Source organism: Petaurus breviceps, unplaced genomic scaffold, assembly GCF_028583685.1.
Source record: "Petaurus breviceps papuanus isolate PSGF00001 unplaced genomic scaffold, PetGlider_PUasm1.0 151, whole genome shotgun sequence".
Taxonomy (NCBI): Eukaryota; Metazoa; Chordata; class Mammalia; order Diprotodontia; family Petauridae; genus Petaurus; species Petaurus breviceps.
In genome coordinates this window covers 14869340-14885152 of record NW_027185712.1, presented here as the reverse complement: position 1 = coordinate 14885152, position 15813 = coordinate 14869340, and the positions used below count along the sequence as shown (strand labels likewise).

At 36.7% G+C, this 15813-nt stretch overlaps 1 protein-coding gene across 7 annotated transcripts in view; it reads left to right on the top strand.

Annotated features, from left to right (window-relative positions):
* The window catches only part of FHOD3 (formin homology 2 domain containing 3), a 749832-nt gene that overhangs the window by 634053 nt on the left and 99966 nt on the right, over nt 1-15813 (top strand). For all 7 annotated transcript variants that reach the window (XM_069075779.1, XM_069075767.1, XM_069075758.1 and 4 more), the window contains one exon: nt 6023-6237. In XM_069075779.1, coding sequence (XP_068931880.1) covers nt 6023-6237 — 215 coding nt within the window. The remainder of the gene's footprint in view (nt 1-6022; nt 6238-15813) is intronic.

The window sequence follows — 15813 nt, the reverse complement described above, 5'->3', positions numbered from 1 at the left end:
AGTTCTTCCAAAGTCCCAGGCTGACATCCTCACCATTATCAGTGACTCTTCACTCTCGCACATATTCAACCATTTAACAAATCTTATTGTCTCCATCTCTGCAACATCCCTCCTTCCCCTCCACTCACACAAACTGCCCCCCTCATCACTTCTGTCTCTCTACTGTTGCAATTAACTGCGAATTACTCTTCTTATCTCAAGGCTAATCCCCTCCAGTCTCTCTTCCACGCTGTTCCATAAAACATCAGTCTGATCGTGTCAGTCCCCTGCTCAATAAACTACTGTGACTCTCAGGGACCAATAGGATCCAATAATAATTTCTCTATTTGATACTTACAGCCCTTTAAATTTTGTCTATTAGGATGTCCTGAAAAGTACTTTGTCAATTCCTTTTCTGAAATTCAGGTGTATTGTACCCAAAGCAAAGCTACTAGTTTAGTAATGCGGACAAAAGAGTAAGTAAAACTATCTTGTTGTATCTTGTTCTTACTGATTTCATGAAAGATCTCAGTGACTTTCTTTTTCTAGTTTTCAAACATTTTTCCCCCTAGGGACTGCCATCACAGTAATTTCTACATTCAACCCCTTTCCCCCCTTTTGAAAATTTGGGCAATATTTGCTCATTTCTAGTCTTTTGGCAATTCATTCTGTCTCCACAATTTCTCAGAAATTATTGACAGTGGTTCCTTGATCATATATATGATTTCTTGTAGTATCTGGGTTCAAATTTTTCTGAGCCTGGAGATTTTAGCTCATTTAAAGAAGCTAGATGCTCTGTCGCTGTCTTTCTTTTCTACTCTGGGTCTAATTCTTTTTTTTTATTATTTTTTTGGAGAGAGAAAGGCAGGGCAGTTGGGATTAAGTGACTTGCCCAAGGTCACACAGCTAGTAAGTGTTAAATGTCTGAGGCCACATTTGAACTCAGGTCCTCCTGACTCCAGGGCGGTTGTTCTATTCACTGCACCACCTAGCTGCTCCTCTGGGTCAAATTCTTAAAAAAAAATTTTCCTACCTTTACCCATCTGAAGATTTTTTTTTTATATATGGTAGAAGAAGTCAAAGCAAAGTATGCAACAAGTGGCTCCTTTTTCTCTTTTTACTTTCCTTAGACTTTCTCAGAAGCTTTATCTTATTTTTGACTTAAACTGTTCTGACTGCTGTCACCATTTAATCATGCTGTTTTCTGCTTATTTATGATTATACATCCTTCTATCTTCTGAACATTTCTTATTCTAATTCCTGTTACCCACAGTGCCTGAATGTTCTATTTAAATCAACAACTTGGAAAGCTCCCTGTGTAGCCATGAGCATTACCATGCCTTGGACTTCATCATTATTATGAGTTTTTCTTCCTCTAAGACTTTGAACTCTAAAATATCCTATGTGACCACAACTTCTCACCTTTCACCTATCTCACTCTCTCACTTCTGTTGAACTTGCTCAAGTTCAAACAGTTTCAGAGTCCTCAGAAAAGATAAGTAGGTTCCTAGGACCTAAAATTGCATAGAAGTCAGCTTAGAAGTGACGGGAAACTCTCGAGAGTCAAAATCTGAACACACACACAAAGGCACAAAAAATTTATATGAGGGAAAAAAGGGGGAGTCATTTTAAGGGAACAATATAAATGTATAGGAATCTCACTGATCAATTTAGACTTTTTTTTAAAGGCGCAAAAGATGGAAACATGGGCAAGTAGCCTAGCACAAATCCTAAAGCATGGCATGGTCAACACTAAAACTTAGAATGATCTGAGATTAGTGAACAATGCCAAGGATAATTATCAGGGTTTTTTCCTGCATATTGGAGAAATGAGGATCAAATTAGACCACTCTTCAGAATAGATGGAATAATGATATCAGATCATGGCAAGAAAGCAAAACTACTCAATTTTTATTTTGCTTTCCTCTGCCAAGAATAATGATCTTGGACTGAAAAAGACAGGAAAATGGCTAATAGGTAATTAAAATCCAAAATAACTAAGAAGCTAATAAGAGAAAAACTATTTACCTTTAATGAATTCACATCACTTTCATTCTAGGATAATGAATTGGCTACTAGGATTGTCAGAGACCTTTGAAAAATATAGAGAAGAGGAGAAAATCTACAGGACTAAAATAGGGTAAATTTCTCAATTTTCAAAGAAAGGGAAAAGAATGGAGTTTGTCATCTCTAGATTTGATATTCCTGATAAAATTCTGGGGTGCTACATTAAATAAATATTTACTGAACATATCTCACTAACAGTCAGCTAAAACACTTAGGTCTTTTTCATGAATGAACTGCTGGAAATATACATCTTCTCCCCCCTCCCCAATTTTATTCTATAACTGTGCAAATGATTTTTTGTTGTTGTTATTTAAGAGCAGTACTTTACATTTATCCATGGTAAATTTTGCCTTATTGGTCTTAATCCATTGTTCCTGCCTCCTGGAGTATTTTTTTAAATCTCAGTTTTCTTTCCTGCTATGTTAGTGATTAGATTTTAGTAAATCCTTATAAAATAAAATAGGGATTTAGATAATTAGGTTCTCTAATTCAGTTCAATTAAATAAACACTTATTAAATGCCTACTATGTATTGCTTAATTAGGATTAGGTAAATTTCAAACTGGTAGAATACACTCAACCCAAATGGCAGTCATTAATGAGTTTGTGTTATTTTGGAGAGACCTCTAAGGGAGTGTCCCTATACTGCTTAATACTTTCATCATTGACTCAGATAAATGTGTACTTATACTTATCAAGTTTACACATGAGATAAAGCTTCAATGGCCAAAAAAAATGGATGACAGGTTCCAGAAAAATCTTGACAGGTCAGATGTAATAGAGATAAATGTAAAGTCCTAAATTTGAGTTAAGGAAATGTTTAACATTTGTTAGGATCCTCCTCAGAAGATTTGGGTTTTGTTTTTTTTTTTTAGTCTTTCTGAGCGTATTATTACTGGTCCGAAATGGTTCTTTGTATTCAACCTTTATTATATGTCTCTTCTTCTATCTTTTCTACTTAGGAATTATATGTTTAGAGTTGGAAAGGACCATCGAGGATATTTAGACATTTTACAAATGAGGAAACAGAATTCCAAAGAGTTTAAGTGAGATGCCCATGGTTGCACAAGTAGTAAGTAGCAGAGACCAGATTTGAATACAAGTCTGTCCTTCAGGCCAGTGGTCTTTCCACTGTAAGTGTGGTGCCCTGTCTATACTCAACTGCTTTTCCTATTATATTTCTTGTCTTCTCAAATCTAACCTAATCATAAAACTTTCTAGGTAGCTTTACTTCTTTCTTTAGATGCTTCCAAGTGTTTCCCCCCTTTATTCAGCTTGTTTACAATCATAAAATCAGAATTTTGCTTTTGAGACTTTCATTCTATTAAAAATCCTTAATCAGTCTCTCTTCTCTCCAATCCATTTTTCACACAGCTGTCAAAAGAACTGTCCTAATATGTGTTTGGCCATATCTTCCCCCTCTCAGAAGCCTTCAATGGTTCACCATCCCCTATAAGACAAAATCCAAACTTTTCAATGAGTCTACTATCCATGACCCTTCACATTCTAGCTCTGATATACTTTTTTTCAGTTTTCTTTCATTCTCTGAATTCCAGGTAAGTTTTTTTCCTGGTCTAATCTTGCACTTTTCTAGCTTCTAGAAGTCATGCAGAGTTTTCCATGCCTTTCTCATCTCAACCTGTTGAAATATTACTCTTTTTTCAAGGTTCATCCCAGGTCGCACCTCCTCCATAAAATCTAACCTGATCCAATCCAAAGTGATCTCTTCCTCCTCAAATTTTCTTAGTGTGCGTCATCTCTGATTTTACTCTATTGTGCTTATATTTAATTGTGTATGTTTCATCTTGCCAACCAATTAGATTCTAAACTTTACAACCAGATTGATTGTTCACTATTCATAACACCTAACACAGAGTGGGTTCTTTAGAAAATTACCTTGAATTAGTTGTTAGTTTTTAGCCATCTTTCCTCTGAACTTTTAGAGATTTGCTTTTAAATATTAAAGTATAAGGTAAAGATATTTTGATGCTGATTGGTCACTTTCAGGGCTATTATAAATTCTCAGATGATTTGATCACTGCCTTTTTTGTCTCTTCTTCATCCCCAACCACTTTTTCCTTCTTGCTTAGAAGATAAATCCAAAGTAACAGGTACCCTTATTGCCTTTTACCGACTTTCTGGAAAATAAAATTGTCATCAAGGAAGGTACCATTTTCTTATTCTCCAAGTAGAGATAGTTAAAAGCAAAAACTTCACCAGATTCTATGTATGTAATTTAACCATTCCCCAGTCAATTCTTATCTGTTTTGTGTCTAGTTCTTTGCTACTAAAAAAGAGGGTATTATAAAATACTATAGTGACTTTTCTTTTTAACTTTTACCTCCTTGGGGCCTATGCCTAGCAGTAAAATTGCTTGGTCGAATTGTACTGACATTTTAATCACTTTCTTCATATAATTCCATATTGCTTTCCAGAATGTTTGGGCCACCAACAGTGCATTACTATGGCACATTTATTTTCTTTTTCTTAATATTTTTTATGGCACATTTATTTTCAAGCAGCAGCAAACATTTACTGGGTGTCTGCTGTGTGCCAGACACTGTCCTAGGTGCTGAGGTCATTACAAATAACCATAAAATATGGCTCATATTCTTAAGGAGCATACAGTTAATACAGAGATATAAGCTGTTTACATGTTCAAAGACAACTAACAATACAAAGCAGTAAATCATAAATGCCAAATGAGGGTCCCTTTATTTAGAGTTATGAGACTTTCAGTGGAGAGAGAAATTACTTCCAGTTGCCATGCTCTTAGAAACCTTCTCGTCTCCCCCACCCCCATGCCCCATGAAGGTATGAACTGGAGCTGAGCCTAAAAAGTTAAGTGGTATTTGACTAGATGGCAAGCAGGGGAGAGGATATTACAAGTGAGAGAATTACTAGAACCTTTGAGGCAAGAAAACAGGAATGTATATTAAACTTTGCATTGGTTTCCAAAAACTCTATTAACATGTGCAACAACTTCCTCATCCTACGTGTATTTAGGATGTAGCAAGGGTAGAGTGTGCAGGAATTTGAAGGGCTCCTTGGGTTAGAATATCATAATCCATTGGTCATTGGTTACTGATCACATAGATTGTCAAGGAAGGAGACAGGTTTCAAAGATGCTCTTTAGGAGTTTGATTGTAGATAAGATAGTCCTAAGTCTGCTACAGCTATATTCATCAATTTATTCCTTAGCAAATAATTGTGGATAAAATTAGCAGACATCTGGAAGAGGCACATATTTCAAAGTTATTTTGGTCTGATTCTATAAAGCATAGTATGAAGAATACGATTGGTAGCTGGTCTTAATAAACAGTGAGTTCTGCCTGCCTAAAATGCAAAACAGATGTATCTTTGTTCTTTTAAACTGACTTTGATGAATCAACTATATGTGACGTCAGGTCCAAGCTATTGGGTGGCTGAGTCCGGCTCAGAAATATTTTAGAATATAAAAAAGTTTCCATTGTAGACACTGAGGGAACAAAGTGAATTCCAGCACATTGCTGTTAGCATTGAAGCAGGTTCAGAAACTCAGAGGCCTCAATCCAAACTCTCACTATTGGTATTTTTCTAGGGAACTTTTTTTTAAGCCATTGCACTGAGCCATCCTCCTTTTTCCCCATCTGTGTACTTTTCAGAGTTGTTGTTTAGAACCTTCACTGTGTTGAGGGGGGAGGGGGGGCGTTGTTTGGATTATTTATTCAGATGCTTCCAAAGAGGCAGTATCAGGGGACTGAGTGATACTGTCTTTTTTTTCCTATTTAACTATTATGAATGGTGTGTGTTTTTTCTTTATCATTAACATCTTGGCTTTGCTGTCCTGTTCTGGCAGACTGACCCATCAGTCAGTTTTGCACTGTAGTCCATGCATCAGGAAATCTGCTCACTCTGCAGGTGTTTCAGCCATAAACAAGCAGCAACCACAGCCTTCTCTTTCTTTTTACGGAAACCCTTTGGAATTTAACTTTCAGATACAAATACTTGGAGCAGTTGGCAACCGAGGAGTATGAGAAGGAGCTGAGAAGTCGGAGTACAAGCCGTGGCAGGACTGAACTCTGCTTAGACTTGAGAGCTCCCGCTGCACCATCCTCTCCAGGTCCTAAGTGCATTAGCCCACCACCTCTCCAGTCCCAAGAGAAGCTCAAAGAAGCTTCAACATCCCAGGCAACTACCCAGCCTGTCGAAGGTGAGTGCAAGAAAGAATACAGGGAAATGAGCCATCTGACAATGATAATCTTCTTCCCTTAGCTTAAATCTTTTGTTGGGGCAGCAACAGCCTGCTGTTCATATCTTTTCAGTACAAAATAATATTGAGATACCTAATAGGGATAAATTGAAGCCTGTCACATAGATTTTTTCCACCTGCCTCTGTCTTCCTTCATTTCCTTTCCTCAGCTACATTCTGGTGTCTTAGTAGCTGCTTGTGTTTATGCTGACTATTGATGATATGTTGTAATGTAGGATATCTGGAAAGAAAAACACTGTCTGGAGCAAGATATAACTTTGACATTTGATACTGAAGCTAGAAATAATTACGGATTATGGAATAATAATAAACATCATCTTGTGCCATTGTTAGGAGAAAAGGAACGTTTATTGCCAAGAACAGGACTGTCTAAGCAGGCTGAATTGTTCTAACTGAAGCTAAAATGAGTTGAATATAGCACAGGGAAAAAATGTTGATCTAGAGAAAAACAGAAACCAAACAGCAAAGAGAAAAATGGTTTAAAAGTTTTTTCCCTTGCTTTTAGAGATGTCACTAGCATGTGGCATGTGTGTACACATGGGCAGGATTTCCCTGGGGAAGTCCTGTGTGTACTTTTTACTGTTTTTAGAGAAATTTGATTGCATGCTGTACACTGCAAACTTTATTTCCCAATTATTTTCATGACTTCTAGTGCATGTTAAGAATCAGTTTTCCTGCTTGCTTTTTGCCATCTAGCATGGTCCCTGTATATTGAATGGTTAATTAACACTGAAGTAACTATCACGGTTTTGTTTAATTGCACATTATGGTTTGAAGTTAGCCAACTAAAGAGAGCAGAGATAGTAAATTCATAAGTCTAGAAGTGTTTACTAAATATAATGTAATAAAATATGGTTTCGTTTAAGCCAAATAGTGGCTATAGAACCTCAGAATTGAACGTAATCAAGAGATTCATTTTATCTGATTTGTCTTTGTCTTTGTGACTGCATAAGGAGCAGGTATCTGGAAACACCATTTCAACAATCAGTAACAACCAAGTATCTTAGTCCTATCTAAGACGACTATGGTTCTATAGACACTGATCACTACACTAAGAGAAATGTTGGCAGCTTCCTCTGAGACTGAAATTTTGGAAATTGTGGCCATTTACCTAAAGATCTAATTTTCAAATACCATTGCATTGAATGTGAAGCAGGTTCATTGTCCTTTCATAAACCTACACGTTCCAGTCCCTGTTTTGAAGCATCATTCTATCACCTGGTCTTAATGGTGCCAACAGTTAGGTTAGGACAAAAGTACATTTGTCAGTAGCCAGTTGAAGAAATTCCACTGGAATGTTTCATTCTACTCTTTCAATTTGCAGTCTGAATGAACAGTAATAGTAGCTAACATTTATATAGTGCTTTTAAGTTTTGCAAAACACTATATATTGGGGCTGCTAGGTGGCGCAGTGAGTAAAGCGCTAGACCTGGAGTCTGGAGGACCCGAGTTCAGTTCTGGCCTCAGACACTTAACACCCACACAAAAAAAACTAACCGTGTAACCTTGGGCAAGTTACTTAACCCCAGGTGCCCTCCAAAAGCCAAAAAAACAAACAAACAAAACAAAAAACACTATGTATTTCATTTGTTCCTCACAACAGCCCTTTGAGATTGGTTTTATTATTATTCCCATTTTCCAAATTGGAAAACAGAAGCTGACACAAGTTAAGTTACATGCCCAGCATCATGTAGCTATAAGTATTTGAGACAGGATTTGAACTCAAGTCTTTCTGACTCAACGTCAAGTCCACTGTGACACCTAGGTATCTTATTTGAGCCTGACCAAAGGCTGCTTACTCCATTCCACCCTAGTCAGATGGCAGTATTTAAGACAAGCAAAAATCATGTTCAGCTATGTGTTATTCAGTCATGTCTGACTCTTCATGACCCCATTTGGGTCTTTTGTGGCAAAGATACTGCAATGGTTTGCCATTTCCTTCTCTAGCTCACTTTACAGCTGAATAAACTGAGGCAAACAGGGTTAAGTGACCTCCCCAGGGTAAAACCATTAGTAAATGTCTGAGGTCAAATTTGAACTCAGTTCTTCCTGACCACAGGTCTGGCACTATCCACAACATCACATAACTACCTAATTGTCAACTATGAACAGGATATAAAGGGTAAATTAGTGGCCCACAGCAGCTTGGTAGACTAGCATAGAGCGATAGTCAGGACAAGATCGGCAGGGTACGAGATGACCTTTCATCCCGCAATTCAATGCTTAATATTCATACTTCTGTGTTTTAGCTACATTTTCCTGTAGTTGAGCTTGGCCAGCTACAATTCATTTGATGGCCATCCCCTGAGGTCATGCAGTCAGAGAACACCAGTTCTATAGTAGGGCAAATATGAAGACATTTATTATGAGGAAACATAAAATATTTACTTTGTGTAACCTCTCTCTCTCTCTCTTTTTTTTTTTTTTTGCTCTTTGGAGGGCAGTTGGGGTTAAGTGACTTGCCCAAGGTCACATGGCTAATTTTTGTGTTAAGTGTCTGAGGCTGAATTTGAACTCAGGTTCTCCTGACTACAGAGCCAGTGCTCTACTCACTGTGCCACCTAGCCACCCCTGTGTAACTTCTTATTGAAACTTGAAGTGATGTCAAAAATTTGAGTTTCCTATTATTATCCCACATACCCCACCATCTACCCATAGAACAGAGTTAATTGAAAAGGTGTTTTGTCGAGAACAAACAGTAAATTTCCTGGAAATAGAATGTTGAATCTAGAAAAAAAAAAAAGAATTTTCAGAAGATCAAAACAGTATTGAATACAATTAATGTCCTAAAGAGAGTAATTTTTGATTTCCAGGAGTATCTGAACTTTCCTCCATAGGCTAAATGAGTTTATTGGAAGTTAAAATAACTTTGGCCCTCCTTTATATTGCCATTAGCAGCTAATAAATGTTTGTTGACTGGCTGAGTGGCGTAAATCCAGTTTATTCTCTTTATCCTCAATGCAAGAGTATTTGAGGCCAGGACAGAATAGAATTACAATGGGGTGGATTGGGATACCAAAGAAACTACTGAGAACAAATTCCAGGGGGCCTCTGAATTTATATGGCCACTGCAGCAAAATTGGAGATGCTCTTACAAGTTTTAGTCAGTCATGTTTCCTGATTATCTCAGACCTTCTTCTATCTAATCCAGAGTAGTTATGCTGCTTGCCTTACAGAGCTGTTATGAGGAAATCATTTTGTAATCTTAATGTCCTTCGTAAATGTGAACTGTTATTAGTCTATTATAATAGAACTCCCTGTCAAATGAATAAAAAATGGAATTTATGGAATGTTTCTAATAGATACATCACCATCAGATCAGGAAAAACAGAATCATCCAAATCTTTCAACTACTGAAAACATCTGGTATCATGCATATCAAATAACTGGATGATTAACTGAACTTTTCATTTTTTATCCAAATATGTTGTCACTGAGGGATGGCACATGATCTTTTTACTACCCCACCTTCCAACTCTCAAAAAAAAACTCCTACTGGCATATATTTTAAAAGTATATTTGCTGAGAGGGGGGGAAGGAGAGAGGAAGATCCCATAAATGGTGTTCAGAATATAAGCGCCTTTAGGAAATCCCCTTGCTCAAGTGTGTCACAAATTCCTGAACATTCTTAAAAGAACATAGAACACAGTAGACAGAGTTTTAGACTGGTTTAGGAAGACCCGAGTTCAAATCCTGTCTCAGAAGGTTATAAGCTAGATAGCCTGGGACAAGTCACTTAACCTTTTTCAGCTTCATTTACCTCCTCTGTAAAATGGACCTGCCAGAGTTGTTGTGAGGACCAAATGAGATAACATATTGTTTATTATTATTCTTAGCAATAACAACAATAATAATGGCAACTAGGTGGCGCCATCATGCACAAAGGTCTGGGCCTGAAGTCAGGAAGACTCATCTTTGTGAGTTCAAATGTGGCCTCAGACATTTACTAGCAGTGTGACGCTGAGCAAGTCTCTTAACCCTGTTTACCTCAGTTTCCTCATCTGTAAAATGAGCTGGAGAAGAAAATGGCAAACCACTCCAGTATCTTTGCCAAGAAAACCCTGTAGTGCCAACACAATATTCACAGCACTGATGGAGACTATGAATATGCCAGCACAGTTCTGAATTGTAAAATATAACAGACTCTCCATATAGAAAACAGAAGCAAAACACTTGTTCAGAAGCCAAAAAACCAAAACCCAACACCAGAAAATCAAATCCATCATAGCAACAAAGAAGTTAATACACCATAACACCGAGCCACACCATCCTTTAGCCTTCCCACAAACAAACACCCACAAGCCTAGCTCTCTGCTTGCTTGAGTCCTCTCTCTCCTACCGTACTAGCTGCTCTGGCTCCCAGTTTTCTGTGGGCTCTGCTCCACACTTCAGCAAACTCCTCCATAGGCTCCATGTTATTATATTTGGCCTACTCGGGGTCAAGGAAGATCTTCAAATTCCCTTAGACCTATTAAAGGACAGAGAAGATCTTCAAATTTCCATTACCATTACAAACCCTAAATGGGATCATGAAGTCTGACATAACTGAAAAATAACTACACCAATAATAATAATAATAACAAAAACAACTCCAACCCCCACTATATGCCTTACAATCATATCTTCTTTAACCAGAGACCTTCTTAATCAGCATACTTCATCAGCCATTGTACTTGCTATCCAGTCATAATTGTGATGTTACTCAAGTTACTATTGAAGATACAGAGAGACATTTGCCCTAGTCTGTTCATAAGTAATTGGTCTTCCTGGGGCCAGCAGCAAGCATTTTCCCAAAAAGCAGCCCTGAATTCAATGTCACAGTGTGTTTATATCTCCAGCCCAAATGAGGCTCCAACTTAAAACTCTGATAACATCATCCCCTTGCTCTACAACCAGCTGAACTACCCCATAAAACTCCAAGCACTTCCTTCTTCCATGTTCCATGCAGTTTCATACCATTTCTGAAGCATAGCAGTACATTGTTTATTCTTTTGATAGCGTTCTTAGCTCATTAGCACCAGAAGGACCTCAGAGATCACCTCATGACAGTATCTCAGAACCTCAGAGACCATGTAGTCCAACCTGTACCTGAATAAGAACTCTATCATCACACCCAATAGGTGCCCTCATTTTAGTGATGAGAAAACTGACTGTTAGAGAAATTTAGCAGCTTACCTAGTCACACAAAGAAAGAAGAGCCTGATCTCCTGCCCTGGGGCTCCTTTCTCTATGCCACAGATCTCTTTTAATTTCCTACTCTTCACTTACCCTGCCCTACACATATAAAAGATTTTCATCTTTGATTTTTCATCCTGTTATCATTAAATAATCATATGCTGTTGAATTCATAGTCATGGAAGCTCTTAACCAGTTCACATTAGTCAAAGAAATAGGCACAGCTTTGAAATTGTGGCATCGTTCTTCAATCCTATTCTCATGGGAGTTATTCTAAAGATACAAATGTAGCTGTGCCTGTCCTCGCAGTTGACATACTAAAGGTAACAGTTATATTGATATCTTTCAGGATTAGAAAGCCCGTCTCACAGAAATTAAACTGAAGTTGATAAAATAAAAGTGAATATCATTTATATCATGAATACTACATATATTGCTCAACTTAGTTTTTAAAATTGGTATGACTGTGATATCATAACTGGTATCATATCCATATGCTCATATGTTGCATCTGAACATATCTAATAAATTGTGTGACTGGTAGTTTTGTTAAATTGCTTTTTACTTATTTGTGTATGCCTAAAGACTTTGTTTACATAGCTTCAGATAATCCAGATAGTAATAAGGAAAAAAAAGATGTCTAATATTGAATGTTGGACTTTGTTGTTAATTAGATATCCAGATGTATGTAAGTCACATTTTTTGTAACTAAAGTGCAAGAAGTATTTGGTCCTAAAGAGCAAAAATATATTTTCATGTGTAAATGATATGGCTTGAGTTTTTCCAGAATTAAAATTAATTAAGATGTTAAAAGGACAAAATTCCATTACCTGGTTTGGGAAGTTGGAGAGAAGGAAGCTTTTCTTGGCATTTCTGAGTCTGGTCCCTCTAGATGGCCCCTGTATCACTCAGAAGCCACTTTCTCTTCTCCACAAACTCTCCAGTTTCCAGTTTTTCTTGCTTTTCTGTCCCAAATTTTTTGTTTAATCCAGCTATTGGGTCAAACATGGGTTTTCTGGTCCCCAAATCCTAACTTTTCCCAGTATGCCGTGTTGCTGAAAGCAACTTCCAAGCAACACAACATATGCTCATTGACTATGTGCTTGAACACCTCCAGGGATGTTACTCATGTCTCTTTTAATCCTTTAGGGAGCTGCTATACTTGCTACAAAGTCTTTACTTCTATGCAGTTGAATTTCCCTTTAGTATCTATTAGGGTAGAGCACCTGCAGGTCCCAATTCTTTCTTTTGTAACAGTGCAGAACAAGTCTGTTCCTCTTCCTATATGAAAATTCTTCTAATCATTGCAGACAGAGATCTTGTCCCACCTTAGATTTCTCCATCTTTAAGTCATAATTATTCTGCAAATAAGATGGTTTCTAGATCTTTCTATATATTGGCCACCCTCCTCAGGTAATCTAGCCTGTAAAGGTCCTTTTTGCAACATGGCATTGAGAATTAACCACATTTACAATAGACAGTCCTATTTACAGGATAAGGTCTAAGTGACTCTGTTTATTGTGAGATAATTAATTCCCATGATCTGGACATTATACTGCTTTTGTTGTACCCTAAGATTTTATTAGTTTTTTTTTAAAACTACTTTTCACTTTTATAATATTCATGTAGGAATTATATCTAGCCTATTTTAGTAAGGATTGAGGGAGAATTATTAATGTAAAAATTAATAATTAGGTATAAAAAGGGATTAGAGACAAATCATCTAAAGAGAAACCCATTTCTATAAGTGTATGTTGGAGAAGGGAATGTCTGAATTACTTGAGAAAGAATAGATTTTATGAGTTACCTGTGAGAAGATACTTGCTAATAATTGCTACTCAATTTGGTTTCAAGTTTTCTAGAAGGTAGGTAAAAAAATAAAAACTCTTGGAACGTAGAACTTTCATTGTAACAAAAGAAATCATCCAGATTTCTCTGAGACTTTTTTTTTCTGGAATTTAACTTAGGTAAGAACTTACAAGTCTTTATGCAAGAGTTGGACAGCATAATGGACAATGTCTTCTCCCTCATTTTTGGCAGAGTAGTGTAGTGGAAAGAGAATCGGATTTGGTATCAGAACTCCTGGGTTTTAATTCCAGGTCTTGACTCTTACTATCTCTGGGCCATGTGGCAAGTCATTTAATTTTTCTGGGTCTCAGTTTCCTATCTTTAAAATGGGGAGGTAAGACTGGATGACCTCTAAGGTTGCTTACAACTCTAAATCTGTGATCCGACAAGAAAAGCATATAAAGATTGTTGGAAGACAGAATTCATGTATTAATCTTCTATGATATCTGAGAGAATAACATTAAATTCTCATTCAGTGAACTTGTGTAGGGAAAAACAATATAATTGAAGCATTTTGATTTCTGATGATTCAGCAGTACAGAAGGTACTTAATATCTATTTGATGAATTGAGCTTCATCTAGAAGATTCAGCTGTTCACATGCCCATTAGACTGGTTTTCACATATGTGCTGTCCTTACTAAACAGTTCTCAAGTGGGTTTGTGAACAAGTGCCCATAGAGCAGATACTTTCAGTTGTTAAAGTGAAAGCCACATGTTTTAGATACCAGACATGAGGAAAATAGTACTGGCATTCTGTTATATGGTTTGGCCCAAAGACAGTCCCTGTTTGTTTAATCAAAGACTGATGATAGGTTGATGAATGCTGCAAATCATCTTAAATTGCTCTTAGCTGTATTCTTGATGAGACAGATTAACTATTCCAACAGCGATAACCAGGAATCACTAAACTGTATTTTTCTGAAAATTGCTTACTCCTCATGAAAGATTTCATTTGAAAAACTCATTCCTGCAGTTTCTCAAGAAGAAAGCCATTAAAGAATTTAGAAAGAATGCCCAACAGATTAATGGATCTGTAATTGGGGCAAAAAAATAATAAAATTATTTTCCTCTTTTAATGATAAGAGTGAAATATATAATATATATATATATAATATGTGTGTGATATTTATACTAAAGAGACCATGTTGTTGTTATTCAGTCATTTAAGTCGTGTCTGAGTCTTCATGACCCCTTTTGTTATTTTCTTGGCAAAGATACTAGAAGGGTTTGCCATTTTCTTCTCCAGCTCATTTTATAGGTGAGGAAACTGAGGCAGAGATAAGAGACTTGCCCAGAGTCACACAATTAGTAAATGTCTGAGGTTGGATTTTAATTCAAGAAGATGAGTCAGCCTAATTCTGGGCACTGCATCACTTAACTGCCCAATTGGTAAAGTTATAATAACAGGTTTAAAAAGATTTGGCACACACCTCAGGACAGATTCTTAACAATTCTGGTGGCAAGTAAGCTTCAATGTCTTTTTTGGTCCTGTGTGATTCAATCAGCTATTTTTAAAGCTTTGATTTTATTGATATATTTTGCTTTTACATATCCTTCAATTCTGACTACTCTCTCTCTCTCCCTCTCCTTGATTCCTGCTCAATAATGAGAAAGAGACAGAGAGTTGGGATGTCTTTGTTAATATAGTCTTCTATACCCATAGGCTTCATCTCCCTACAAAGAGGGAGTTGTCTGCTTTTTTGTCAACTCCTATTCAAGGTCAAGCTTATTCATTATAATTACATAGCTTGTTTTTGTTGTTTCTATGTAGTGTTATAGTCACATATGTATTGTTTTTCTGGTTCTTCTTACTTCCCTCTGCATGCATGATATAGTGTTCACTATGCGTCTCAAAATTTCTCACATTCTTCATTTCCTATACACACAGTAATTCCATTCCATTCGAGTACTACAATTGGTTTAGGCATTCCCCAGTCAATCCCAGTCAATGCAATCTATTTTATTTCTAGTTCTTTTCTACTTCAAAAAAATAATATGAATATTTTGATGTTTATGGAACTTTTCTTTCCTTCTGTTTCTTATCTCCTGAAGTACATGCCTGGGTCACTAGGCGTGAACATTTTAGTCATTTTTTATAGTATAATTTCTAATTGCTTTAGACTAATTCACAGCTCCACCACAGTCCCTCCAACATTGACTAGTTCCATATTTTGTCATTATTGCCAATTTCTAAGACTGCAACAAAATGTCAGAGTTGTTTTGAGTTGTTTAATCAACTATTTTAAAGTAGATTAAATGGCTGGTTATTAGCTTGAGAGGTTCCTCAGATTAACATAATCTGGTAACACCACTCTAGGAGTGTTCTTCAGTACTCCTGGGCATAATTGATTTTGCTATTATGGTTATTTCATCTACCAGCTCAGGAGTTTTTCTCAGAAATCTTTAAAACTTTGTAATCCTTAAAACAATATAGATATGTTAGTTGTTTTTATTGTTGCTGTGCTGATTTCAGCCCTTCTACACCATAGGAA